This window comes from Telmatherina bonti, assembly GCF_933228915.1.
Source record: "Telmatherina bonti genome assembly, chromosome: 17".
Lineage (NCBI taxonomy): Eukaryota > Metazoa > Chordata > Actinopteri > Atheriniformes > Telmatherinidae > Telmatherina > Telmatherina bonti.
The window spans coordinates 14,946,928-14,974,879 of NC_136615.1; the positions used below are offsets into that span (position 1 = coordinate 14,946,928).

A 27,952-nucleotide genomic window follows, 5' to 3' on the forward strand; every position below is an offset into this window, starting at 1 on the left:
ACTGCAGCCAAGGGTCAAATGAATTGTCTTACACTATTGGAAACTCAAGGCAGCACTTACGAAACTAAGGGCCAGGGAAGTGAATGACTAAAAGATGCCGTCGAAACAGAAAAAATCCACAGCTACTGAAGAAACCGAGGAGGTTGATGACGAAGTGGAGGAAAGTGAGCCAAATATAAAAGAGAGGAGCAATGGTTCAACTCACGGGGACACCTTAAAAAAAGAGAAGAGTCGAAAGAAACACAAGAGTTCAGAGTGCTCTGAGATTCAGAAGCTCCCAGAGAAAGAGCATCAAGACAAAGAAGGTGATAAGGTGAAAGAGAAAAAGAGAAAAAAGAAACCAGATGATAATGCTGAAGCTGCTGCTGTGATTGAAGGCAAAGGCTGTGAAGGTGAGCAGAACAATAATGAGCCCACGAACAAACCCAAAAAAGAGAAATCTGAGAAGCACAAAGAGGATGTGACAGAGAAAGTCAAGCAGGAAAAGCCCAAACAAAAGAAGAAATCATCTGCTGACAGCCCAGAGGGAGAGGAAGAGATGGGGTCCAAGGATAAAAAGTCTAAAGACGGCAAGAAGAAAAAAAAGGCTCATAGTGATGATGATGAGGAACTTTTAATTGAGGAGCAGGAAGAAGAGGATTCAAAGAAAAAGAAAAAGAAGAAAGCAAAGAAGGGATCTGCCGACAGCGATGACGACAAAAAGAAAAAGAAAAAATCCAAAAATAAACAGATTGACTATGCTGCAATGTACCAGAACGAGCTGCTGAACTACCACACAGACTCCTCTGACGGATATGAAGATGAGTACTTCAAAAAGAAAGGTAAGGACACAACACTGCAGCACAGATTCACGTGTTTTTTTCTGTCACTTAATAACAATCTGACATTCAGTATTGAAACAGAATTCCTACTAGATGATTGTTTTTCTTCTGAAAGATTTCCTCCAGCTCCCCTGGGCTCTTACTGGGAGCAAGCTGGGGAATCCCTCAGTGATTGTTCTGGGTGGAAGCTTAGTTATGTTCCACATGAATGGAGCCAAACAGAGGGCCAGGGGCAGACAGGTGCTGGATGCTGTCCAGTCTCAGGGGCTGGAAGCACCGTCGGGGCCACGGACCGGGCTGGGAGCCAAAGACAGTTTTCTTTAAGCAGATCAGAGGCTCTGAAACAGCAGGAAACATAGAATCACACAACAGTATATTCAATTAGCTGTAAAAGTCATTTGATTTATTTGTTTGTTTTTTTATGCCAGGAATGAGACTTCTAATTACATTGTTGCTATGTGTTGTTCTTGAAGTCAAAAATATGCCAGTATAAGATATGAAAAATGTTTAACGCGCTTATTACTTTAATTATGCACATTAACAATTTTGTCTTCCTATAAATATGTTTATAGAAAACAATGGTGCAAATTTATATATATTATTTCATTCATTCATTTTCTAGACTACTTAGTCCAATTCTGGGTTGCGGAGAAGCTGGAGGATATCCCAGCAGTCATGGCGTGAGAGGATGGTTACATGCTGACCACGTACATCACAGTTTATAATGATATTAATTGTATTCTCACTGACGAGATAAGCTTTCTAAAACTTGAAATTGGTTCCACTTTAGCTCACATTTATGCATGGGAAACATTGTCTTGCTTTTATAGAAAATATATAATTTTCCCTTTCCGTTTCTTGCTTTTTATTAATTTGAAGTAAAATCACAGCTCAGAGCTTGTGGAAAGCTCTCAAATTCAGAGGTTAAACACTTAACGTCACCCTTATACGAGTGCTGAGAGATGGCGTCATAATATATATTTCTGTTATCCAATTAATTGTTATTTTTATAACCGCATGAAACATCAGAATTCCCCTTTGGGAGGACCATTAAGTATTATTGCACAACCAGCTGTAAAACACTCTTGTGTACATGTCTCAATAACCTCACTGACTTACTCAGGTCTCAGACACTGAGAAGTTGACCAAGACTCAGTTTTACCCGGCCATTCTCTTTCAGATTTTATCAGGTGTCTTCTTTCTCTCGAACCTGGTTTTAATAGCTCAGCTCTGTTAATTAGACATCGGTGCCCCTGTTGGATCAGCTTCAGTCACGTTGCTCTCCACGAAGTCTCCTCTCCTCCCCTATAGAACATTTTTAGATTATCACTGCATTATTAGTGCTTGAACTTTTGTTTTATATTGAACTTATCCCCTTCTTTCTTTACTTTATGAATACTATGATGAAATTTGAGCTGAATTTCTGTTCATGTAATGACTCCTTGGGCCCACCACAATGACCTATAACTCTTGATATTATTCTTTGTTCAGAATTTTTGTAGGTTAAAAAAATGTCATTCATACTTATCAAGTCTTCATAATATTCCCCTATACATAATAACAAGACAAAGGAGTCAAGCTTTATGTTCAGAGCAATGCAATAGAACTATAGAGTTACGATTATATGGGCCAAGTTACTGAGCTGACAGCAAGTACTGACTAGTGTCCCTCTGAAGATTTAATGCTTCTGCACAGGTTGCATCCTGGTGGGGGAATTATAAATACTCTTCAAAATAAATACTGTTTCTTAGTTTTGGGGAAATTAAAAAATTTATATTAAACACTTTGAAAATAAAAGTATGCAACGATATAGAACAATATATATCTTCACCAGCACTGAGGATATAATCTATATCTGTGTTTTTTCTTATAATCCTGAAGTCTGGGAACTTCTGTACTTTTTTGCGACTAATTCTTCCCTTCCATGCACCCTTAAATACGAGCTGAGACACATCTTACAAACATGGTGTCCTTCTTGGATGATGAGATGTGCCTGAAATATGAGAGATGCTTGGCTGGTGTATCGTGCCAGACATAGATTCACCGCAGATTCACTGCATTGAATTCCCTGGCAGCCGTGCATGAAGGGAAACATAATGCTCCCTAATTTTTTATGGATTGTAGGACACTGTGTCAGGATGTGACTTTTGTTTGTTATTGTTCTTGAAATTTGTGCCTGTTAGTTATAATAAACCTTGATACATAGTTTCAAGACTGCTTTTTCTTGCAATAATATAAAGTTTTCATCTCTCTTTTTCTACTTTAAATCTATTCTTTCAGTATATGAGGTGGTCACAGTCACAGGGGATGTAAAAGGAGCTGGAACAGATGCCAATGTGTTTGTTACACTTTTTGGAGACTTTGGTGTCTCGCCGAAGGTTCACCTGGCAAGCAAGTGAGTTTAAAAGGTTTCATGTTAATGTTGCCACCAGCAGTAGTATATGCTCTTTTTTCTTATCATGTTTCATGTCTTTGGTTTCAGTTTATATTACCAGTAAGCTTTAGGAGTTTAGTACCTTTTTCAAGTCAATAAGTCAGTGACTGCCAATTAATCTTTTCTATTTTTCTTTGATCCTTCAGCACAACAAAGAGGTATTTTCTAATCAATCTACAAAAGGATGGTTATGATTCTGTCCTTGTGTTGGTCTGCATGGTGGATATGAAGCTGTATGAAAGGAATTCCTTTTCAATATCAACCTTTTTCTTGACCACAAGCCAAGAAAAGATTAATTTGCACACCATTAATCTCCTTAACTGCTTACAGCTACTACTCTCCAAGAGCATTTCTAAAGAAAATGACATTGCTTGTGGAACAGGAATTTCTCTTTCATACGGTTGTATAAAGTGTCGGACTCAGAATATCTGGAGTAAGGAGGAACTATGTGACATGGCCGGTCTTCTTTTCCATTTAGAAAGAAATGAAAGAAGACCACGATGTCATTTATGCAGATGATCAAATGACTCTCAGGGGATCTTATCAGCAGCAGGCTCCTTTCATCTCTGCACACATTGATTGACAGATAGGGTTACCTGTACAGCGTATAGGATATGCCTACTTATTGTCAGCTGCTCTGGACCATGTCACCCACACCTTGTGGTGGTCCCATTCACCCACTTCAGTCAGCATCAACATGCCTTGCATTCAGCATCGCCATGCTGTGTGACTGTTGTGTAGCTCACCCGATGACACACCACCCATAGATGTTAATAAGTATTTTTTTCATATAATAAGCACATAGTAAGGAGTTTCACCTTACTCCGATATACGTTAGGTCCTGCCTGTATCTTGTAATCCCCCGATGATACAGGTAAGGGAGGGTTTCTATGTCTCCTAGTATATTTGCCCGGTTGGAAAATCGAGGCAAAAATAAAAATGCAAGTCTTTGGAAATTCACTGTAATTATCGAACAATTCAAATTACATGGATCCCAAAGTTTGCAGTGGTTGCCTTTCACATGATAAAGATCTCCCCATCATTCTCTTGCAGGTGATTTAACATTGAGAATGAGGGCATGCATTCATGTGTGTTGGACACTATTTGTCAGTTCATTGCAGTATGTGACACTTTGCACCTTAATCATCCAATCTTTGGCCCAATCTGCAGCCTGATTATTGCAGAAGAAGGAGAACAGATGGAGATGTGGGTCACACACAAAGGCATGTATTCTCTGTAAATGAAAAAGAGGGTGTCTGATTTGCAGTCTTTGGCACAGGGGGTCTAATGTGCTCACATTCTCAGTTCATCTCTGCCAGGGGTAAAAGTATGGCGCTATCAGGGAGGAGGAGGAGGAGGGAGTGGTGAAGTGGCAGAGGCAGAGGGAGGTTTCAGATTATACTTCTGCCATGAGACCATAAGGGTACCCTAAGCTGTCTAAGGATGACATTTACTGTTCCTAATTTCAGCTTCTTTATGTCAGGACTGTCCTCTATTGCTTGAATAGAGGAAGACGCTCAATGAGTCTTTTTTTTTTTTTTTTATTCTAATGATTTTCTTATCTCCTCATTTTGCAGAAGCCGAACAGCATTTGAGAAAAACAAGACGGATGTTTTCCGTATTAAAACATACAACGTGGGGCCTCTAAAAAAGCTGAGGTATTGTGTAACAGACTTGATAAGTCATACAGCTTCCTGTCGGGTTGGATTCCGTGGTCATTTTTACATATCTAAACAAATAAAGTACTCTCACATGCCCCTTACTGCTTCTGTCAATAAATCAAATACACAGAAAGCACAATTACACACCAGCGACATCATCACAGTTCATACTTTAGGTGTATACACTCAGGATAACATCAGCTTACAAAGACTCCCCCGCAGGAACATTTATTTAACTTTTTCCCAGCGTGCACTGCTGCCCATCAAAGGATTTGACCCAGTCAGAGAAGGTTAAGCCCCATCTGTTGCTGTGAGTTAATGTCTAACTCTAGAGGACTGGTTGCATCACTGGCAGCAGATATAAACAGTGAAATGAGCAAAGATTTAAGAGTCAGACATTTCTAAAAATAGCAGTGCTGTACAGTAGCTGAGAAATTAGGAGGTTTGCAAGAGCAATGCTAGCACATACTTGTTATTTCTTCACAGTGTCATGAGAGCAACGAGATGTCTCTGCAAATCTCAGGAATTGTTCCCAGCCATTCTTGACTATTAAAATGAAAATAATAAAGCAAACCTTTACTTTATCTTGAAAACAATAATGCTTCAGTCGTAATAGACACTGAAATGTTATGCAAACAGTAAATATTATACATATAAAGCCTTTTCACATTCCATGTGCAGTGCGGAGCATTATAATATATAATGTATATAATGTTGTATAAGCAGATCATTTGGGACACTGAATGCAGACTTCAACCTAGCCTGAAGTTCATCGGAGCCTGTAGCAACTTATCTGTCCACATTCAACATGGCAGCGTCTTTGAAATGGATTGCATTACTCATACTCTTGTCTTAGCCCATCTTACTGAGTCTCTGTGGCATTTCTGATCTGCACGAGCTGGAGAGCTTAAACACAATTCCCATTGATGTTTATTACTTATCAAAAGCTGCTAAGAAGAACCAGACAAACAAACAAAGAAACAAAGGTTAACTGATGAGACAAGTTCGTTTAAGATTTCCTGCAGGGTGAATTCATGTCATGGTCTCACTCTGTTGATTTCCCCAGGATTGAGCACGACAACACAGGGATGAGCGCCAGCTGGTTCTTGGACAGGGTGGTGGTGACCGACATGAACCGGCCCCATCTGCGCTTCTATTTTGCCTGCAACAACTGGCTGAGTCGGGAGGAGGGGGACAACCTGTTTGTCAGGGACCTGCTCGGCAGCATGAACCCCATGGATGTCCCAAAATGTAGGTCACTTGGAGACAAAGGCATAATCCAAAGCGTGCACAAAAGTTCAGAACAGCTTAAAATATCAGAACTGATCATACTTTAAAAAGAATCCACCAGGTTTTAGATTGATCAGTGGATTGAAAGTATTAGATGACAAGGTCTAAAAGTAATTTTAATACACCTACATACTCTCAAACAATGAGCAGATGTAATAAATATTTAACCTGGAATCTGTCAATCTGCAAGGAACCTTCAGAATAAAAATAGTCAATTCCTTTCCATATTGATTGCTGATTTTCATTATTAATGATATGCAGCTTTTTTTTTTTTTTTTTTTTTTTTTTACACACCTTTTTGTCTTTCTGGTGTTATTTGTGCATTATTCAGGTCTTGATTTAACGTGTTATATCCTGTGTTTTGCAGTGAATAAATATATTGTGAGTGTGTTCACTGCTGATATGAAGGGAAGTGGTACTGATGCTGATGTCTTTCTGAATATCTTTGGAGAAAATGGTGACACAGGTAGTGTGGTTGGGACTTTTCTCATTAATAATCATTTTGATGTCATTAACAAGAATATAATGTTATATAATTTAAAAAAAAAGCAGAATATTGTTTACCAAAAGTAAATCAGCACAACAATTACTTTTTGCTAATTAAGTGGCTATTGATCAAAAATCCTGAAATAATTCTTGTTCAGCTCCATGGAATTAGGGGAATTTAAAGACTGGAGCTATGTCCTTATTCAGAAATTATATGTTTGTTATAAAAGGAGAGAGAAGACTGGACAGTGACAAAGACAACTTTGAACGTGGATCAGAGGACAAGTTTACAATAGAGGCTCCTAACCTGGGGAGGCTGAGGAAAATCACTATTGGCCACAATAATAGAGGCTCATCAGCTGGATGGTTTCTCGATAAGGCATGTACTGCCAGCTCATATATACACATATAGTCTTTGTATTTATTTAAATAGAAAAATGGATAATGCCTCTTTTCCTGCAGGTTATGATTGATGACATGGGGAATAAAGAAATATATGAGTTTCCTGTCAGTCGCTGGATGGCTATGGATGAGGATGATGGCAAAATACAAAGAGACGTGTTGGTTGGATCAATGCAGCCAATGGGTGAGAATACAAAAGTTATTAAAGTGATTTATTACTTTCTATTTAAAATGCACATTTTGCTGTTCATTAGTGCTGCTATACATGAAAATAACTACAACGATTGATACATTGGTAATGAGTTATTAATCCTTTTTTGTAACTACTTAGGTATTGTATACAATGTACAAGTGATGACTGGAGATATAAGAGGTGCGGGGACCAACTCTAAGATCCACATGGTCATGCATGGCTCCAAGGGCTTGAAAAATAGTGGCAAAGTTTTTCTTGAAGGCGGCGCTTTTGAGCGTGGTCTCATAGACATTTTCAATGTGGAGATTTGTGAACTTATCAGCCCTCTCAGCAGGGTCACCATTGGACACGACAATGGTGCTGTAGGTGCTGGGTGGTACTGTGAAAAGGTACAACTGCTTTTTTATCAGTTACAGACTGATTTTAACAACGAGATTTGTTTATCAAGCACCCATTTCTCTTCCAGGTGGTAATATACTGTCCATTTACGGGCGTTGAGCAGACATTTCCATGTGGGATGTGGTTGGATGAGGACGAAGGGGATGGATTGATTGAGAGGGAATTGTATGAGATGGTTTCTCTGAGGCAGAAAAAACAGAAAAGTAAGTTCTTATTGTTTTGCATTATACAACTCTGTCTTTCACCACTCAATAAAACAATTGATACAGTATATTATACATAGTAAAATAATCCAAGTAACATTTTGTTTAACTTTTCACCCACCTTGGTACTCCTCTGTATGTCATTTCCAGAGTACCCATGGTCTTTGTGGATTTGGACCTCAGATATAAAGGGGGCAGGCACAGATGCCCAGGTGTTTTTGCAGATCTATGGAGAGATGGGCAAGTCTGATGAGATCAAACTTGAAAACAACTCAGACAGTTTTGAACAGGGGCAAATTGATAAATTTGTGGTAAGCTTGGAATCTACTGCTAAACTGGTTGCAGGCCTCCTCCTTTCACTGGTTAATTGTGACATTAATTTACACTTAACTTTTGAGAGGACCGATCTTTTAATATGTTTTGGATCACTGTAGATTGAAATGCCTGACATGGGAAGGCTGCGGAAAGTGCGGATCTGGCATGAGAAGAGGCATCCATTTGCAGGCTGGCATTTAGCAAAGGTGAGATATTGCTGCGTCTGTCTGAGGTGGCAGTCTCCCTCAAATAACGTCTTAAATTCCCATTTCATTTTTCCATAAAAATAGCTTAGAGACAAAAGTTCTGTTCTCTCAGTGTAAATGGGAAGGTGGAAGTTCAATTTACTTTTTTGTTCGGACTACAACCTGTCTATAGTTGTTGGAAGCACAATATCACAGATGCCAGTAGGACAAAGGCAAAGGCCTGTGGATATTTCAGTACTTGTTCTTTAGTCCCATTAACATTTGCCATTATCCATAAAACCTGTTAATATCTATGAAATGGATTGTGTTAACTTTTCATCTTCCGATTCAAACACTGCTGTCACAAACACTGATTTCTGACCAACTGCTAGCATAAATAGCAGTCATGCAGCCACCGATGTGCTTTGTATAAACTACTTATTAACAGGTATTTGTGCTTTATTGTGATGTATTGAAGGCATATTGATAATAAATATTATAGATATTAACAAATAGTTAATATTTAAAAAGTTCATTAACCTCGTTGCCACTGTGGTAGCTCGGAGATGTTAGCATTTATGCTAAAGTCTAGGTTCAGAGGTGCTACAGACAGTTTTGCAGTATAGATTTAAAGTAATTGCTGTGGTTTTTGTTAATTTTTATGAGAAGAAAAACACTGTTAAGTCACATGAAGCTGTGACTTTTTGCAGGTAACCCTGCTTAAAACGCTAACCATGGATAAATATTCTTTTGAATGTGGTCGCTGGCTGGACATCAATGAAGATGACAATGAGATTGTAAGAGAACTTCCAGCAACAGGAAACCTAATTGAGGAGCCACTTCCTTGTAAGAAAAACATTTGACAAACTTATTCATTTCTAGAGCAGTAATTCAAATTCCATATTGTTGCTCACTTGTGTTAAGTACTTTTACAATCACTAGGTCTGTTTGGAGGCTTTTGACTAAATGTAGCGCCTAAATGTAACATGGATCCTTCTCTTTTTCTTTTATTTAGTGATAAAGTATCGTGTAACAATCTGTACTGGTAATGTCAGTGGCAGTGGCACCGATGCCAGTGTCTTTCTCAATGTAATTGGTGACCTGGGTGACACAGGCGAGCGTCTCATGTTCATGAGCAAAAACAATGTAAACAAGTTTGAAAAAGGAAATGTAAGTAAATCATTATTATCAAAATGAAATACACAGCACATATAGATGTTATTTGCTCAATGCACAGCAACCATCTTTACTTAGTGTTCTCTCTTTCCTCCCGCAGCATGATGAGTTTCTCATTGAGTCAGTCACAGTGGGTCAAGTGCGCAGAGTGCGAGTAGGTCATGATGGACGCGGTGGAGGCTGTGGTTGGTTTCTTGACAAGGTGTTGGTCAGGGAGGAGGGCCAACCAGAGTCATTGGCCACTGAGTTCCCCTGTTTCAGGTAAGGTAATACATTGCTCTACTTTAAATAGTATGACATTTGTTTGGAATTTGTGCCTTTTTACTTTCCTGTCAAGTTATAATTGCGTTGATTAAAATCACTTAATAGTCCGGTTTGAATTCTGCTTGGTCAGTCAAAGACCAAGTCTATATTTCTCCCAGTTTACCCTTTAACTTTGGGTGTATGGTTTAAATCATTACCTCAGAAGATCCAGTGCCATTCAAAACTATTTTTTTCTGAATATTTAATATTGGCCTCTCTCCACATTTGCGGTCACGAGTAAATACGTTTCTTTTATCAACTTTTTCCCTTAAGAAGTGAAAAGTTAAATTTCCTTCTTTATTACCTGGTCTGAATCCATCCAGCTACAGACCAGATGAGCTGAATTATCCCAACAGCTTTAAAACCATCCGAAGTCAGGTAAACTGGCCATGTCTAGGCTTATTGGCTCTATGTTGGCATGTGTTTAAGTAGTTAGGCAACTGATGGACCAACTGATGGATGGTTTGCCTTTACAAATGGACACTAAATACATGTGGCTGCTCAGCTCTCTCCTGCTGTAACTGGAGTCAAACCGCAAGGCTGGAGTGCAGTGTTACTTCTGGAATAAGCTTCTTGTCTGACTTGTAAACTGGGGAAGGCTCATTAGTTCCCATTGTGTTTTCTGCTTCCCATCTTTCTGTTTTTTGTTTTTTTTTTGTTTGTTTATTTATTTATTTATTTTTAATTTACTCATTCCTTTATATGAGACACTTCTAATCTGTAAGTTTCCTGACAATGTAGAAGTGTTTTACTTTGTTTTTTATTTGTCTACTTTTGGTTTAGTTTGTTAAATACGAGAGGCTCAATCACTGCTGACCTCATGGCACCATTTTGAGTCCAAACTTATTTTCCATTCCGCACCTGTAAAACTAATCTTGTTATCAGCTTTTTAGAGTTTCCTGGGTGTTTATCTAATGGGAAGTTGGATTTTACTGATATAGAACGAGAGTCATCAATTCCCTCTGTGTTTTTCTCCAGATGGTTGGACCGTAACGAAGATGATGGACAGATTGTCCGAGAGTTAGTTCCAGCAGGAGAAGGCCTGCGTCTGTTTAGTAAGTACATAAAAACATTTTAAACCAAAAAGTTGCCATGCATTCATAAGTTAGATAAGTCAATAACATTAAAATAACTAATCTTCTCAGATGTCAACTACCACATAGCGATCAAGACAGGTAGTGTAAATGGGGCCAGCTCAGACTCCAAAGTGTTTGTCAAGCTGTATGGCGAGAAGGGTGAAACTGACAAGGTGATACTGGCTGTCTCTGACAATGACCTCAGGAACTACTTTGAGACAGGACGCACTGATATCTTCATCCTTGAAACTTTTGACATTGGACTGGCAAGTTCTTTAAAAATGCATATACTGTCACCGAGTGCACAGGCTCTGACACCTGTTTGTGTTTCCTGACTGCATTTTATTTGTGTCTCTGTGCTTGTAGGTCAACCGTTTACTGATTGGTCACACAAATGAGGGCTTGAGGGCTGGATGGTTTCTGGACAGCGTGCAGATCTCTGTCCCTGTACATGGGAAGCAGTATATGTTTCCCAGCCACCGCTGGCTCTGTAAAGACGAAGCTGATGGAAAAGTGGAGGTGGAAATTTATCCCAGTGAAACCTTGGACATAGAAAAATGTAAATGACAAATATTTTGAAAACTATTTTAATTAATCAGTTTAAATGCATAAAAAAAGTAATTTTGAGTTGGAATATGTTTCTCTTCTGTATATTATCTTTCCCCTTGTCATAATTCTCCATAACAGTAATCAACTATGAAGTAACAGTGGTCACAGGTGATCTTCGTTCAGGGGGAACCAACGCCAATGTCTTCTGTCAAATCTATGGAGAGGAAGGAAAGACCGAAGTTCTCTCCTTAAAAAGTCGCTCCAACAATTTTGAACGGGGCACCACTGAGATATTCAAGGTCTGTACTAGCTCTACATCAGCATCTTTTGGTAAGTTCCTACTTTGAATTCTGTCTCCTTGCGACATCCCAGATTGAGGCTCTGGATGTTGGCAAGATCTATAAGATCCGTATCTACCACGATGGGAAGGGTATCGGAGACGGCTGGTTTTTGGAGACTGTGGACATCAAGAGGCTGACGATGGCTATGGTACAGGTTGAGGTGAAGAAAGAGGAGACACCAAAAAAAGACAAGAAGAAGGATAAGAAAAAGAAGAAGAAGGAGGAAGAGGAGGAGGTGGAGATAATCGAGGAGTTGCAGGAAGTGGTGGAGACATTTGCTTTCCCCTGTAACCGCTGGCTGGCCAGAGACGAAGAGGATGGGGAGATTGTGGTGGAGTTGCTCACTGAGGACAATGAAGAACTGGAAAGTAAGTAGAGCATGACTGTGCTGTGTCATGCCACCGATAAGTTGAAGCAGCCAGGCGATGTTTTAATGATGACATTCTGAAGCAAAGTGAAATCAAGCAAAAGCTATCAAATGTGTTGATATAATGTCACTGCTGATTTTCTGGACTTCCTTATAGTGAACTCATATGAAGTCCATGTGTTCACTGGAACTATGTGGGGGGCAGGGACTGATTCAAACGTGTACATCAACATCTATGGAGAGACTGGTGACACAGGCGAACGACATCTCAGGAAATCCAACAACCTAAACAAATTTGAGAAAGGCCAGGTAAACTTTGAATTAACCTTTTGTTGAAGAAATATTTTGGCATTTTGGGAAATCTGTTTTTTCACAGAACCGTCTAGAATGAAAGAAATCAGGAATGAAGACAGTGGTCCCTGTCACAAGTAAATATGTCAACCAAAACTTCTTACTATTATACTTAATAAAAACTGAAAAAGGAATTGTAGATATGCTTGTGTCTGTCGTAGGGAACAAGACAAGGCCAGGAAACCGGTGTGCGTGGACAATAAATATTTCTTGTTGTGGTCCTGTCATGAAAGTAACTACATGGGATCAGAAACACTTCCAGAATTCAAGCTTTGAATGTCCATAAATGTCGGTCAAAGCTTTCCGATACAAATAGGAAACCATATGGGAATACATAATGCATACATTTTGTTTGGACCAAAGCTCATTCGGCTTGTTATCAGTATCTCATTAAAAATGATTCATTTGTATGGAGCAACAATAGTGCCTATGAAACTGCCACATCACTGGCATGTCAAAAAATGGGAAATATAAGAAATACTGTATCACTTTAACCAGTTTTGTTAGTTAAGTTTGCCGACTTTGTTTTCTTGGTTTGAATTATGATGAAAACAAATGTTACATGTCAGGTATGTTGCAGGTTTGGTTGAAGCTTGAATGGATTTATTCTCTTTTGTCACTGCTTTGATTGTGTGTGACCTAGGAAGACATTTTTGACATCACAGCTGTCGATTTGGGGGTCCTGAAGAAGCTGAGGATCCGGCATGACAACACCCAGGCCAGTGCTGGCTGGTTTTTGGATAGAGTGGAGATTATAGACAACAAAGATGACACAACGTGAGTCAGAAAGATGTTGGAGACAGCAAGAACCAGAGAACAGCCATCCATTGATTTAGATGGTCATTGCACAAATGCCCTAATTCTTTATTTTATTTAACATTTTGTCAGAAATTTAAAAGGAATATTTACAGAGTTATACTCCCCCCCCCCCCCCCCCCCCCCCCCCCCCCCCCACTCCTATCAGCTCACATAATCATTCATTCAGTCATCCATTTGTTTTCTTTACCACTTATTCCACTTAAGGGTTATTCCACATTAGCTTCTGGAGGCTATCGCAGCAATCATCAGGTGAGAGGAGGGGTAAACCCTGGACAGGTCACCAGAGTTACATAAAAACGTTTGCATTTAGTATCTTTAGGCTGCCCCCGTGTGGTTTCAAACAGTATTTGACCCTCCATCAGGAAAACTGTCTTCTCAAAGTTATTATGGACGGACTGGGATATGTCCACCTTAAAAAAGAACTACAGTTAGTTTGTATATGTAGGTGTATGGCTCATAGCACTCATATTATACTTTACTTTAGGTACTTCTTTCCATGTAAACGCTGGCTGGCTGTCGATGAGGACGACGGACAACTTGCTAGAGAGCTGGTCCCTGTAGATGAAGCGTTCATGAAGATGGGGGATGATGATGAAGAGGAATCTGAAGCTACGCTTGGTTTGGAACAGAAGGGTGAGAGGAACCTTACCGCTGTCCAGAGAAAAATGTTGCGAAGTAGTAAAATAAACAGAAACAGTCCATTGGTTTATGAACTCTGACTTGTTTGTATTTATAGCTATGTCAACAACATACACAGTGAAGATAAAAACTGGAGACAAGAAGTATGCAGGAACGGATGCTAATGTCTTTATGATCCTGTATGGAACTAAAGATGATACAGGTAATATTGCCGAACATTATTCTCTGCTATTCTTGTTTAGATGTATATTTTATTATCAAGCCCTTCTGTGTTGTCAATTTCTGCAGGGATTATTAACCTGAAGGCTTCAAAGACTCATAAGAACAAGTTTGAGAGGGGTATGACTGATGAGTTTACCGTTGAAGCTGTAGATATCGGACCCTTAAAAAAACTTCGCATTGGACACGATAACTGCGGTACATTCAGACACAGTTTTGGGTTGTGTAGTGACTGAAATACTTGAAAGACAAACATTCATGACTTCGGTGATTTGTATTACTGTTTAAGGAGGAGGATCAGCAGGCTGGTTCCTTGACTGGGTGGAGATTGATGCCCAGTCTCTGGGAAAGAAGCTACGTTTCCCCTGCGGCCGTTGGTTGGACAGAGGCGAGGATGATGGGGCCATCGTCAGGGATCTGTTTCCCAATCCTCTTCAGACAGAGTTTTACACACCATGTACAGTGTTGCAGTAAAATGATTCACACCACTTTTATATTTGAGACATTTGGCATTATAGGTTTTCCTCCTTTCACTCCTTTTTTTTCTAGTTGTTCCCTATGAGATTAAAACCTTCACAAGTGACGTATTTGGAGCTGGAACAGATGCCGATGTCTTCATTGTCCTGTATGGAAGAAATGCAGTGTGCACCCAGCAGAAATCATTGTGTGTCAACAAAAGAGAGAGGAGAATGTACTTTGAGAGAGGAGCTGAGGATATGTTTATAGTTGAGGTACAGTAATAATAAAGTAAAGACATAAATTAGGGGAGGATGTGCTTTCATCAAGTTTTGGAGTCCAATAGGAGTGTTTTTAAATTTGCTGTGGTGAATGTGCTGATAAATGAGCAATGTGTTTTGCTCTCTTTGCAGCTAGAAGATGTGGGGGATGTAATAGAGAAGATCCGTATTGGTCATGACAATCGCGGTGTTAACCCGGGCTGGCACCTGGACAGAGTGGAGATTAGACGTCTGCTCAGGAAGGGAAAGGTACTGTCTGCAAAACATTTACATAATAATGGAGAGTCTTTTACTTGATTAAAAAAAAACTTGACACATTGTCACCAAACTGGAAAAAAAATCTCCCCATTTATATTATATTAAGAATTCCCCAGAATTATATTAAGCATTATATTCATGGATTATCATTATGAATACACGTAGCCACAGACAACAGACATTATAATCTGTACAGTCTTGTGTTTATATCTGTAAGATCCTACACTGTAAGTAGTCACTAAAACTGTCAAGTAAATCTCATAAAATATAAAGTGCAGTTCTTGCTCTTAAATGTCTTCATACAGTGGTAAATGTACAAACTCAATATCACCGTGATATAAACACTGGGTTATCTTAAAATCTCAAACCGGATGCCTGATTTTTAACCCTCAGCCTCTTCATAAATCCTCAAATGATCCTAATATTTGCTTAAACACGTAACTCTTCCTTTTCTTCTTTTGCCTGCCTTTTCCCACTCACATCCAGCTCCATTTTTGGTCAGCAGGTGGAGATGTTCTCCTAAGTAAGGACACTGCAGCACTATGATTTCACACGTGGAATCAAAGTTCAGGCAGAAGCATGACTTTTTCTTCACCTCTTTGTTAATCTTTTATTCTTTAAGACATGAAAACAAAGATTATATCAGAAGATTAACACTCTTCTCTTTTTGTAGGGTTCAGAAACTGCCATCTTCCCCTGTGAGTGCTGGCTTGCCAAATCAGAGGATGATGGAGAGACAATCAGAGAGCTAGTACCCTCTGACATCATCACAGAGAAACTTTCAAGAGATGGCAGCCTTAAAGTGACTGAAGTCGAGGTGGAAGACGCCCTGGAGAGTACGTGGTGTTCTTATTCTTTCTGATTTATTTTAAAACCCAGAAACCACCAGAAAAATTATCTATTCACTCGATTTTCCAACAGCAGCCTCATACTAATCCTCTTATGCTTACCTGTGATAACTGTCTCTACTTCAGCTCACACGTACAAAGTGTCAGTGATGACAGGTGACGTTTACGGAGCTGGCACTGACGCCAATGTCTTCCTCACGATTTACGGAGACCAGGGAGACACTGGAGAGAGAAAACTGAGCAAGTCAGAGACTAACAGCAACAAGTTTGAACGAGGAGCTGTAAGGGACTTTACAGTTCTTTTTTTTTTTTTTTTTTTTAATCTATCTCATCTTTTTTTTTTTTTTATCTTATTCTATATATTAATTGAAGTTAAGAACAGCAAATGCTGCATAAAAGAAGGTTTTAATGTACCTTGCTGCTTCAATGGCTTTTCCTTCCAGGTGGATAAGTTCACGATAGAGGCAGTCGATCTTGGCCAGGTTTACAAGATTAAAATCCGCCATGATAATAGCATGATGAGTCCTGACTGGTATTTGGACCAAGTGGAGGTTTTTGACGCTGATACAGAGGAGGTCTTCCTCTTTTTATGTGAACGCTGGCTCTCCAGGAAGAGGGAGGACAGACGCATTGAAAGAGTTTTCTATGTCAAGGTAAAATATGCTACGTAGAACAATAGGACTAACTATGACTATGTACAAACTGGTAAAAGATTTAATTTATCTTAAGACATAAAGCACAGATTTGAATGCTGTTAGAAATATGCATTTTAAAAAAAGGTTAGATGCTCTATTTTTGCAAAACCCATTCCCCTCAGGGAAGTTTGCTCACACTGTAGTAAAAAGCAATAAAAATTTCCTCTCATTTAACAGCTCTTTACAATGTTGGTGTGTGTGTCTGTGTCACCAAACACGTCTTGTTTTTATTTAGGGTTATGAAGGAGTTCGAGAGAGTCTACACAGTAAAAAGAACTCAGCCTTGACAGTGAAGAGTGTGGACAGTAACATGAATAAGAAGAACAAGAAGAAGAAAGAGGAAGAAATTGAACTACCAAGTAAGATAGATATCAGAAATCTTCATCATCCACTGCTTTGTGAATGTTTGTTGCTAAGTACAAAATCCCACGCTGGAACTGACGAATAATTGGAGTCCACCTCCTGTGCAGTCATACCATACCACATCACCATCTGCACTGGAATGGAGCGCGATGCAGGCACCACCAGCAGGGCCTACGTGATCATTATTGGGGTCAATCAAATCCAGACAGAGAGGCTGTGGCTGGATATGCCGGATGGGAGGACGGGCTTTGAGGCCGACTCTCTTGAGAGCTTCGAGTGTCAAGGTTCAGATGTGGGGGAGATCAAGAAGGTGGAGGTGAGTCAAGGGTGAACTTTTTATTCATTCAGTGAGAATCTTTTAGCATTCAAGCTCACAAACATGCAGGAACAAAAACCCTTGCTAACTAAAATGACTATCACTCTTCTTTCCTTCAGCTCGGCCATGATGGGGCCACTCCAGAGAGCTGCTGGCTCGTTGATGAGCTGGCTGTTGCTGTGCCAACCAAAGGGGTCAAATATATCTTTGCTTGCAAGTGCTGGTTGGCCAAAGATCGAGGAGATGGACTGACTGCGAGAGTATTCAATGTGCTGGACGCAGAGGCTATTTCCATCTCCCAGAAGGTATGTAAATGTGGACAAATTGACGCAAGCAGAGCCATATGGCAGTTTCTTACTGAATGACCACAACTCACCTAATTAGATTAAATTTCATTTGCTTCTTTTATTTAAAAAAAGAAAAAACAGTGGATGCCTTTACAAAACTAAAACTAAAGCTCTATTTGGATCTGTATCTTCATAAACATGATTAAACATTATTTAACATCCATTTTCCAACTAATTAAACTGGTAATTCTGGTAATACTTCAAATATTCAGGCACATTTAAATTAAAAGACATCTGAAGATTAGAAATATTGTAATTTTGCCAATATCCAACATCCAAATTTCATTCCAACTATTCAAACCAAGAATAAAGAAAAAATGAGAAAAATGAAATATCTTTGCACAAGAACAATATACGTACAATTTTTTTTACATACAACTGTAAACTTAATCCCGCCTTATCAAAATTATGGTTAGTTCATTCATGGTGACAATCCTGAAATAAATCACAAGCCAAGACAACTTTGACTTGTCATGTCACTGCTAATGTAATTTTTTTTTTAAGTATTCATCAGCTGAAACTGATGGCATGCAGATCATATTGTGCATCAAAACTGATTTTAATGTCATACACTGGAATCATAACTAAAATAAGTATTGCTAGAATTAAAAGTCTAATTCACAAGAAAAGATTTTGCATTCTAACGTAAGGTAACAAACGAGTTGCACTGCGTGTTTACGGCATGCTTTTTTAAGTGTCAATAAATGTAACTGTTCATCAGCAGCAAAACAAGTGTGAATCCTGGCTTGATGGAAACTCTGCTTGTGGCAGATGGTTTGCCATTAAAACATAATGAGTTAAATGTCTAATCTTTTCATCATCAGATTATCTACGAGGTGACGGTGGTAACAGGAGATGTGCAGAATGCAGGAACAGACACCCAGATCTTCATGTCTGTGTTTGGGGCCAATGGCAGCACAGAAGAGATGCTGCTGCAGAAGAATGAGGACAGGTGGATCAAAAGTTCATTTCTGTTTCATATTTCCACTCAAATGTTTACAATATGAACTCATGCGCTAGATGAAAAACTCTCTGTTGCATGTGGCGGACGGCAGGTTTGAGCGTGGTCAGGAAGACACTTTCAACATGGAGATCGATGACATTGCCCCTTTGAGGAAAATGAGGCTTCGTATTGATGGTTCTGGCAGCCGACCTGACTGGTTCCTTGACAAGGTCAGGTTGTCTTACCTAACACCAGTACACACATACACACACACGTTTATGTGCTAAAGATAGAAAAGAAAATTAGAAAAAGGTAATGGCTGACCAGAGGAAATTCTTTAGAACTATTATTCCTCTCTATGCTCTTTTCATTTTCATAACAAAATAAAAACCAGGGGTCTGAAAGTAGGAAAGTAATTTGTATTTTCCTCTAAAATCAATAGTACAAAGCAGGTTTGTGGTTTCATCCTGAAACTGGATGCTGTAGGTCACAGGATCATTCAATCTATTATATCACCCAGACTCGCACATCTATTTCTGTCTGCAGGAGGGTGGTAAATGATTCAGTCTCCTGCAAAGACCCAGGCACATGCACACACACATACACAGCAGGACCTGAACTCACGAAGAAAGCATATTGATCCATTTTATTCAAAACACTTTTGTAGTCACAAACACAGCTATTACCCGCATGGACATGCACACACACAAGCTCGTTTTTTTTCCCATAAAGATGGCGTTTTAGAATTTTATTTATATTCAATGCTTATTTTTTGTTTGTTAACGATAACATTTGTGCATCATCAATGTGTGTTGTTTTTTTTTTTTGTTGACAACCTTGTGAGGACACCACCATTACTCTCCTCCAAATTCAATCGGAAATCCCAGGCAGAGTGTTGATGAATTAGAATACATTTCCTATGGAAACGCCTTCTTTAGTAACGACACCATGTTTGTGGAGCAGCCAAGCCATCCGTAACAATACCAAGCAGTGTCTGTCTGCACATGCTTCTCAGCGACTGTGAATGTCTCCTTGATTTGACCCTGCATGGAGCCATGTGTGTTCAGCATCACAAGCAGATGTGCTGCCTTTATGGATTGCTGAGTCCATGTATTGAGGTAGACTCAACAGTGTAGCAGGAAGACTTCCAGTATAGTAATCAGCCCACATAATTGTGCAAAAAAGAAAGCTTGTACAAGGCGGATGAGTCTCACAATAAAAATGTAAAAAACTATGAAAAGTCACCGTAAAATAGATAATTTTATATACATGCTGGTCACATGTTAACCCATTAAAGCTTGGAAGATGATTTTTCTCTCTCAGTTTGTATTTACCTCATTTTCAGACTTTATGAAAACCTAATTATTTTCTTTATTATATGAAGGACACATAAAACGTTATAATCAAAAGAGGAATAGATTTCTTTTTTATGTGACTGCTTTTTAAAGATATCTGTTAGTGTCTCACATTGGGCAAAATCAGGTGGTCAGTCCAACACTTTGATCCAAACTGCGTTTAGCTCAGCATTATTGGATGCAATGCCATTAACCAGATGACCATTATCACTGACATAGATATTACCAGCAACTATGCTGATCTTTAAATATTGTACCTCATGCCATGCCATCACAACCTTTAACTGTTAAACATTTTGGCAACACATATATTCCCAACAGCATTCATTGTAACTTTTTTATCTTTAACATGACCTCAAATAACAGTTATGCTGTTATGGATGCTAAACTATCTCCAGTAAACTAAAGATAATAAAATTTCATTTGTTTTTGTGTTTTGGCTGGTGGCTGATTCCAAACTGATGTAAATTACCACATCAATACTAATGACATGGTTATTCACTCTTGTGCATCGACACTTGCACGCTTTTAAGTCCTTTTTGAGTGCTTTTAATGTTGTCGATAGTTTATCTGAGCCAGGGGTGTCAAAAGTCTGTCCTTAAGGGTTGCTGTTCTTTAGGGTTTCAGTGTTTCCCTGTTCAACACACCTGAGCGTAATTAAAGGACCCAACAGTGTGTTAAATTCTGCACAATGACTCATTAAGTTGAATCAGGTGTGTTTGAGCAGGGATACACAGACCACCTGCAGGAGGGTGGTCCTTGAAGACTGGAGCTGGACAGCCCTGTCTAAACTGAAATTTTCTCTTAATATAAACAAACTAAATTTATGTAGTTCTCTAAAAAGTGATCAAATTTGTGGGTGTTTTAATTTATAAATCTTTGATTTTAAAAGTTCATCTGGACTCTTTTGACTTAAAATTGCAGCTGAAATTTGCTTTCCACTTTAGAAATCAAATGTGTTTCTTCTGAAATAGCAAAGAAGCAGCAGAGTACCCTACAGTTACCTATGGAGATTTTTTATATATATGGTTGCCACAATACAGTTTATCATGCCTCACTTTGCTTTATAACTCACTGGAGGGCTCTGTATCACCAATGGTCTGATCTGGCAACCTGTTATTGTTTATGTTAGTTCATGATACACCCTACATGTGTATGTTTTTGTTATTAGTACACACTGACCATCCTCTGTGTTTGGTGAACAGTCTAAGAACTTAACAACTTCAAAATCTTATTTACTTTAATCCCTTTAAATCTAAATTGAAAAAAATGGAGATGCAATTGCAAAGATGTTGCTGCTTTTAATTTCTTTTCTTTACTTTGGTTGAATTCTTGGATTGTTTTATATATTTTTTTATTGTAACTGACAAATGCTTCTGGATTAAATGGCAGATTTCTGAAGTAGATTTGGAAACATTATAAGCTAACACTGTGCATTTAGGTGATCATGCGTGACCTGACCACAGAGGAGGTATCTGTGTTCACCTATGAGGAGTGGCTGTCCAAGATTCGCGGACCTAAGAGGACCATGATCTGTGAGATGGCTGCTGTGGTGGATGAGGAGGTTATGGTGGAGCTCACCACCTACATCATCCAGGTTAGGACCAGCGATGTGGCAGGTATGTCTGCTATAAAACTTAATTTCATACAAGGAAAGAGGCAAAAAAGCTAAATGTCCAAATAAACAAACCTCACAATTATGGCAGACATTTATAGTAAATTTTAGATTTTATTTTAATGTATCCTTCCATTCATAGTCAATTATAAATATAATATTCAGAGTTTATTGATGATAATTGAGATTTAACAATATAAATCCTTTCTAATGTCAGTTCTTTGTCATCATGTGCACTGAGGAAACTTCTATTTAACATCTGAGTCAGAAGCTGAGAAAGAATTCAGTAATTCACATGAAAGGAATGATCAAGCTTTTCCTGTTCAGTCAATTGTTACCATCTTGTGAGTCCTTTTTCAGGTGAAACTTTCAGCTTTCATGTTGAAAGTTGGTCAAAAATAGATACGTGCCTAATAAAGTTACAGATAAAACATTGCAGACTGTTTGGGGAATATCTTTCATGTTAACATTTGGATCCGACCTGAGGGCAAAAGGAACTACAAGGTTCAAAGGCACTCCACAGATAAGGCTATTTAAGGTCTTCTTATCAGGGACACTGTCCAGCTTTTTATCCCAGGGTCAGCATTGGGTGAGCTCCTGGGATGTCCAGATGGAGCCAAACAGTTCAGACATACTACTTTATCTCTAACTTCCTTAGGCTATTCCTGAAGGACTCTGCAGCTAAACATACAAGGGTTTTATCTACAGTATTTGTTTTCTGATGGTGGTTTTATATTGAGATAGTCTCTGATCAGTGAACATCTCTGACTCTGATAGCAAATAGGTCTATCTTGCAGAGATTCCTAAATGTCTGTCTTCCTATTTTTATAGATCTTTCCAGATCTGAAATCCATGAGATATTTTTGTTTCTCATGTCACTGTGCAGAGATTTGTGTTTTCCAGTAGAGGAAAAGGTGGAATGATTCACATTTGACTCCCACATGATAATGAAAGAAATCCTCTTTAGAAGTCCTTCGCTCTCCTGCGTCATCTCTTCTTCATGCAGTATTTTCTGTAAGCTCTCTTGCACTTCTGATCAATACGATAGTGTGGTGAGAAGTCTGAGCCGACTTCAAAGGACCGCTCTCTGCCCCAGGCAGTTACCAGAAGCTAAGATGCAGCCCTGCACCAACGAGAAGGCTCTGGGAAGAATAATGAGCCAGGCTGATAGACACACACTCATACAGGCACATGCATACAAATGATATTAAATAGGCCATGCTGTGTATGCTGTAATGGTGTTCTTTGATAGCTTATGGAGTTTTCAATGTCTACTGGAAAGAGGCACTGAATATCAAGTAGGCATATGAGTGAATATTAAGTCATTTTAAAAGCTACCTTTAAAGAATCTAAATATCAATAATAATATGTGTGAATGGGGGTTGGGTAGGAGGGTGCGTGGAGGTGTGAATAAGGGGAGCTTGCGATGGGGGTTGTGTTATAGGGTGTGTATATGTGTATGGGGGAGTATGTGAGTAAGGGCAGGGGGGTAGGAGAGTGTGAGATGGAGCGTGTGTAAGGGATGGGATGGGTAGGGTGTGTTTAGGGAGGGAGTATGTGTGCGTGAGTGTGTGGGGGTGTGTGTGGGTGTGGTTGGGGAGGAGTCTTGTGCCTGGGGGAGTGCAGCCAGTGCACTGAGGTGCAGCCTGGCTGCCACTTGGTGGTGTTCTGGGGATCCTGTCCCTCCGTTGGCATGGGCTGGGCTCTCTGCCTGCTGGGGTGGAGGGTTGCTTTCAGGCTCTTGGGGCACTGGGGCCCGCACTCTGGTGGCCGGTCCCTGGCAGGACCGGTCCTTGCTGGTTCGGACTTGCTAGGACTGTTCCCCCTGACTGTTGGGGACTCTGCCCCCACTGGGTCTCGGGGGTCTTCCTGGCCTGCCTCTTGCCTTTGTGTGGGCGGGGTCACATTGGCATGATCACTCTTCTCTGAACACGTTCCACTCTGTATGTTCTGCATGTGACACAGTTACTGAGTCGTCCTGCAGGTTTATTTATTTGCAGCTAATTTTCTTTCTGTGTGTCTGATCTATATTTAACTTGTTAGTGTCTGTGGATTCCAACAAATGATAGCTTAGGCCCCCGCAGGGGGAATATGAATCTAAGGTTGGCTTGTATGTGTGTGTATGCACATGTATGTGTGTTCATACAGGTGAGTGTGTATATATGTATATGTGCATATATGTATACATGTGTATGTTTTTTTTCCTCTCTCTATCTCTCTCTTTCTCTATGAGGTGTCTTCTCTTCTTTCTCTTTCTCTCTCTGTCTCTCCTCTATCCTTTCCAGTTCGGTCCAGCAGTGCAAACTCTGCAATACAAAAAATAATGCAAAATAAATAGAGAAATAAAATAAGAATCCAGAAAATCAAGGGGATCATTATATATATAAAGCTCCCTTTGGCAAAGTAAATTTGCTCAGCAGAACACAGCATTCAGACCATTATTGTGCATGCTTAAATGCAGGACAAGACACACACACACACACACACACACACACACACGCAAAAAAGAATCTAAATATTTCTTCCCAATTTTGCCATTTCTCATTATCTGAAGGGTAATAAAAATGATGCATTTTTTCTTTTTGTCCAGACTGAGGTTTGTGATTGCCATCGACTTGCGCACACTGACTCAGTATATACCTGACTGCAATGAAATGATAGAGCACAGGAGCATTTAGATGAGTCAGAGAACTCAACTCTGCCTGATCTCTTGTACCAGTAGATCTTGTGGCTTTTCACTGGCTATAGCTGAAATGCCTTGCAAATTAGCAACAGAGTGAATGTTTTTTTAAAATTACTACCATCAGACTCAGAAGTCACCAGTGGTGTCAAAAGTATTCACATTTATTACTCAGGTAGAAAATTAGATGCTAAGACTGCTGTAGTAGTTGAAGTAACAACTCAAGCTTTTTACTCAAGTAAAAGTGTAAAAGTACTGGTTTCAAAATCACTTGAAGTATAAAAAATCTGTTACGTCCTTGCTGTGAAGCGATTTGTGTGATGGACAGTTGTGGATTACGACAATCAAATTCACTGTCAGGATGTGGCGATTTCAATTTGGGTAAGGAGTAGAAGTAAAAAGTTGGTTAAAAATTCTTGATCACTGAACAGTTTTTCTTTTACTTTTTTATATATATATATATATATATATATATGTATATATATATATATATATATATATATATATATATATATATATATATATATATATATATATATATATATATATGTGTGTGTGTGTGTGTGTGTGTGTGTGTGTGTATAAATAATTATAAATAATTTTGTGATGATTTACGCTTGAGGTTTTTTTTCTTTCTTTTGTCTCTTTAGGGGCAGGGACTGATGCAAATGTGTGGATCATTATTTTTGGAGAGAATGGAGACACTGGTACGCTTGCACTGAAAGAGTGCAACAAGTCCAACAAGTTTGAGCGCAAGCAGGTGGACACATTCCGATTCTCTGACATCCTCAGCCTGGGAGACCTCTCCAAAGTCCGAGTCTGGCACGACAACACAGGTTAGCAACTCAAACCAGTCGCTCAGGATGTAGGCCTGATTAAAGTTTGATGCTTTGAAAAATCTTTTAAAAATGAAACAAAACAGTACTTTACGTTGTCACTATTTTTACAGTTGATCCATGTTGCTTTTCCTAATTGCACACACAGTAGCTGCTGTTCAGTTGTGTTGGACTTGTTACATTGTTTACTACTGGCTTTCGCATTTGTAAAAAATCAGTTAAATCAATTTTACTCATCTTTACTGTCTCTATGTTGTTGTTTTAGGATTAGACCAGCAGAAGTGTTAATCACAGCTAACAAGCAACGTTAATAGCAAACTCACCCAACCAGCTTACATTCAGTGATGCTTCAAAAAAAAAAAAAAAATCCCTTCAAAGAATTCCATCTTCACTCACTGTAACTTTATTAAATTTATTTTTCCCCTTTCCCAGGAAATACTACCCCTGTAATGTGTTCAGTTAATTTTTTTTTTTTTTTTTTACTGCAGTTGTTTTGCATTTCTTCTGCAAGGTTTTGGATTCACATGACTACTTCTCCCACTGAATAGCAACAAATAGTAACACAGCCAGCATATTCTGGTGACACTATTCGGTCTAGTTTATTGACTTTTAAACAGCCAATAGCAACTTGTCTGCTTCAGCTGTTATTTAATGACTTCTCCTAAATTCATTATAGATTTGATTTGTAGGCGACAGGAGACTTTGTCAATATATGAATTTAATTACCTAAATTATCTTTTTTCGTCCCTCCTCCAGGTCCTGCTCCAGGTTGGCACTTGGAGTACATTGATGTGAAAGATGAAATCATGGACAAAACATTTCGTTTTCCTTGTGACCGATGGCTAGCCAAGAATGATGACGATGGACAGATAATGAGAGAGCTACCTTGTGCTAATAATGACTACTTAGACCTCGGCGAGAAAACCAGTAAGGCCACCTTACAATATGAGTTGCATGTAATTGTGCAAAAAACATCTTCTTTTGTGTTTTTCTCTTGACTGGAAATTGTGCAGTTCCTGTTTAAGGACTGATGAGGCTACGTTTTGTAACTGCCTCTGTGTTTTTTCTTTGGAAGAATATGAAATTTGCACCACAACTGCAGACTCAGCTGAAGCTGAAACCAGAGAGAATGCTTGGATTGTACTTGAAGGGAAGAAGGCCCGATCAAAAGAATTTGTAATGGAGAACTCCTCAAAGAAGAAGAGATTCATGCGGTAGGCACTTACAGCAAGATTAACTCATTCAAGTTCAGTTTGTTTGCACAGGAAAACTCAAAGAAGTATCCTCTCCGTAACTCCAGTGACCCCTTTGCATTTAATGATAATCCCAGCAGCAGGAAACACTTGAATGAAGAGCAACGCTGAACTCCACTATTGTGACATTACAGCGTCCTTCTAAAGATTCATTCTGACACAAAACAAACTGGCAGTGACTTGAATTTAAACTACGTAAGCCAATGCATGAGAATAGTTACTCAACCAATCTTCTTTTTCAGTGGAAATGTTGACAGGTTTGAGTTTTCGTCCAAGAACCTTGGTGACATTGCTGGGATTTGTCTGGGTCACACACCAAAGGATGGGAAAAAGGTGAAAGGGGAGGCTTACTGGCACGTGGAGGAGGTTGTTGTGACTGAAAAAGAACTCGGGAACAAGTAAGAGACTGGTTACTTCTCAGAAACAGTCCACATCCATGGCAGTCTTTTTCATAATTTCTCCCAAACACTTGTGTTTGTTGGTTTTTCCAGATAAAATATAAGTATGCTTTCTTTCTTGTCTGCTTAGATATATCTTCAGCTGCAATGCCTTCATTCCACTCTCTCCAAAGAGAGATGATTTCCTGACTTTTGAGTGCACTAAGACCGTTGAGAGCTTTGCCAGCAAAGCTCGCAGCCTGGTGCCCATCAAGTACGAGATCATCGTCATCACGGGCGACGAGAAGGGAGCAGGAACAGACGCCAATGTTTTCATCACTATATATGGCACCAATGGAGATTCAGGCCGTCGGCAACTGCGGCAGAAGTTTCGCAACCTCTTTGAACGCGAGCAGACAGATCGTTTTCTGCTGGAAATGCTGGACATGGGAGAGCTGCAGAAAGTTCAAGTGGAGCATGACAACTCTGGCCTCAACCCTGGCTGGCTGCTTGATCGGGTGGAAGTCACCAATCTAGCTAATGGTGTCAGCACCATCTTTCTCTGTGGGAAATGGCTGGACATTAAGCGGGCAGATAGACGGATTGCCAGGGTCCTCTACCCAAAATACTGACCGTGAAACTGTTCTGTAAAGTCTAACAGCAGAACGAACAGCATGTTTAGAAATAATCACCAATGGGATTCTGTTTCAGGTAACTCTTAGATCTCAGGTGCTGAAGTAGATTTTTACATTTGTAGCTTTTTAAACCATCTTATAGTTATAGTGACGATGTGTTCCTCAGTCAGGATGGAGAAAAGTGCCATTCTTTTTTACATTCCAGATGTCAGTGATGGAGTTTTGTAATGATGAATGTTTTTATAAAAGATTAAGCTCTTTTGTAATGACTCCTTGTTGCATCAAGCATCTTTTTTGGAATGAGTACACAAAAATACACATACATTAAGAATGTAAGATTTCCCTCTTTCTATCTCTACCCCCCACACCTGAAACAAATTCTGACAAATATGTACTGTTTACTCACCTTCACCTCAATTCAGCATTGACACAGTCTCATCGGACCAAATACCTGGTAATATTTGT

The 27,952-nt window shown here is 39.3% G+C and overlaps 1 protein-coding gene across 1 annotated transcript; it reads left to right on the plus strand.

The window, feature by feature from the left end:
• Positions 1–94: 94 nt before the first annotated feature.
• loxhd1a (lipoxygenase homology PLAT domains 1a) lies at positions 95–27,901 on the plus strand (the record flags this gene model as incomplete). The annotated part of the gene is made up of 41 exons (XM_079256680.1): positions 95–821; positions 3,102–3,216; positions 4,833–4,913; positions 5,983–6,167; positions 6,574–6,677; positions 6,928–7,071; positions 7,155–7,278; positions 7,426–7,676; positions 7,754–7,889; positions 8,040–8,200; positions 8,324–8,410; positions 9,100–9,235; positions 9,405–9,559; positions 9,666–9,826; positions 10,847–10,923; positions 11,014–11,210; positions 11,311–11,503; positions 11,632–11,792; positions 11,866–12,202; positions 12,359–12,510; positions 13,196–13,329; positions 13,856–14,004; positions 14,108–14,212; positions 14,299–14,427; positions 14,519–14,686; positions 14,779–14,960; positions 15,099–15,215; positions 15,898–16,060; positions 16,199–16,353; positions 16,516–16,725; positions 17,003–17,126; positions 17,238–17,446; positions 17,566–17,751; positions 18,618–18,745; positions 18,849–18,966; positions 21,533–21,710; positions 25,037–25,222; positions 25,979–26,149; positions 26,298–26,436; positions 26,718–26,873; positions 27,004–27,901. 41 exons carry the CDS (start codon positions 95–97, stop codon positions 27,482–27,484), a joined length of 7,272 nt encoding a protein of 2,423 aa, XP_079112806.1. The 3' UTR covers positions 27,485–27,901.
• Positions 27,902–27,952: the final 51 nt, after the last annotated feature.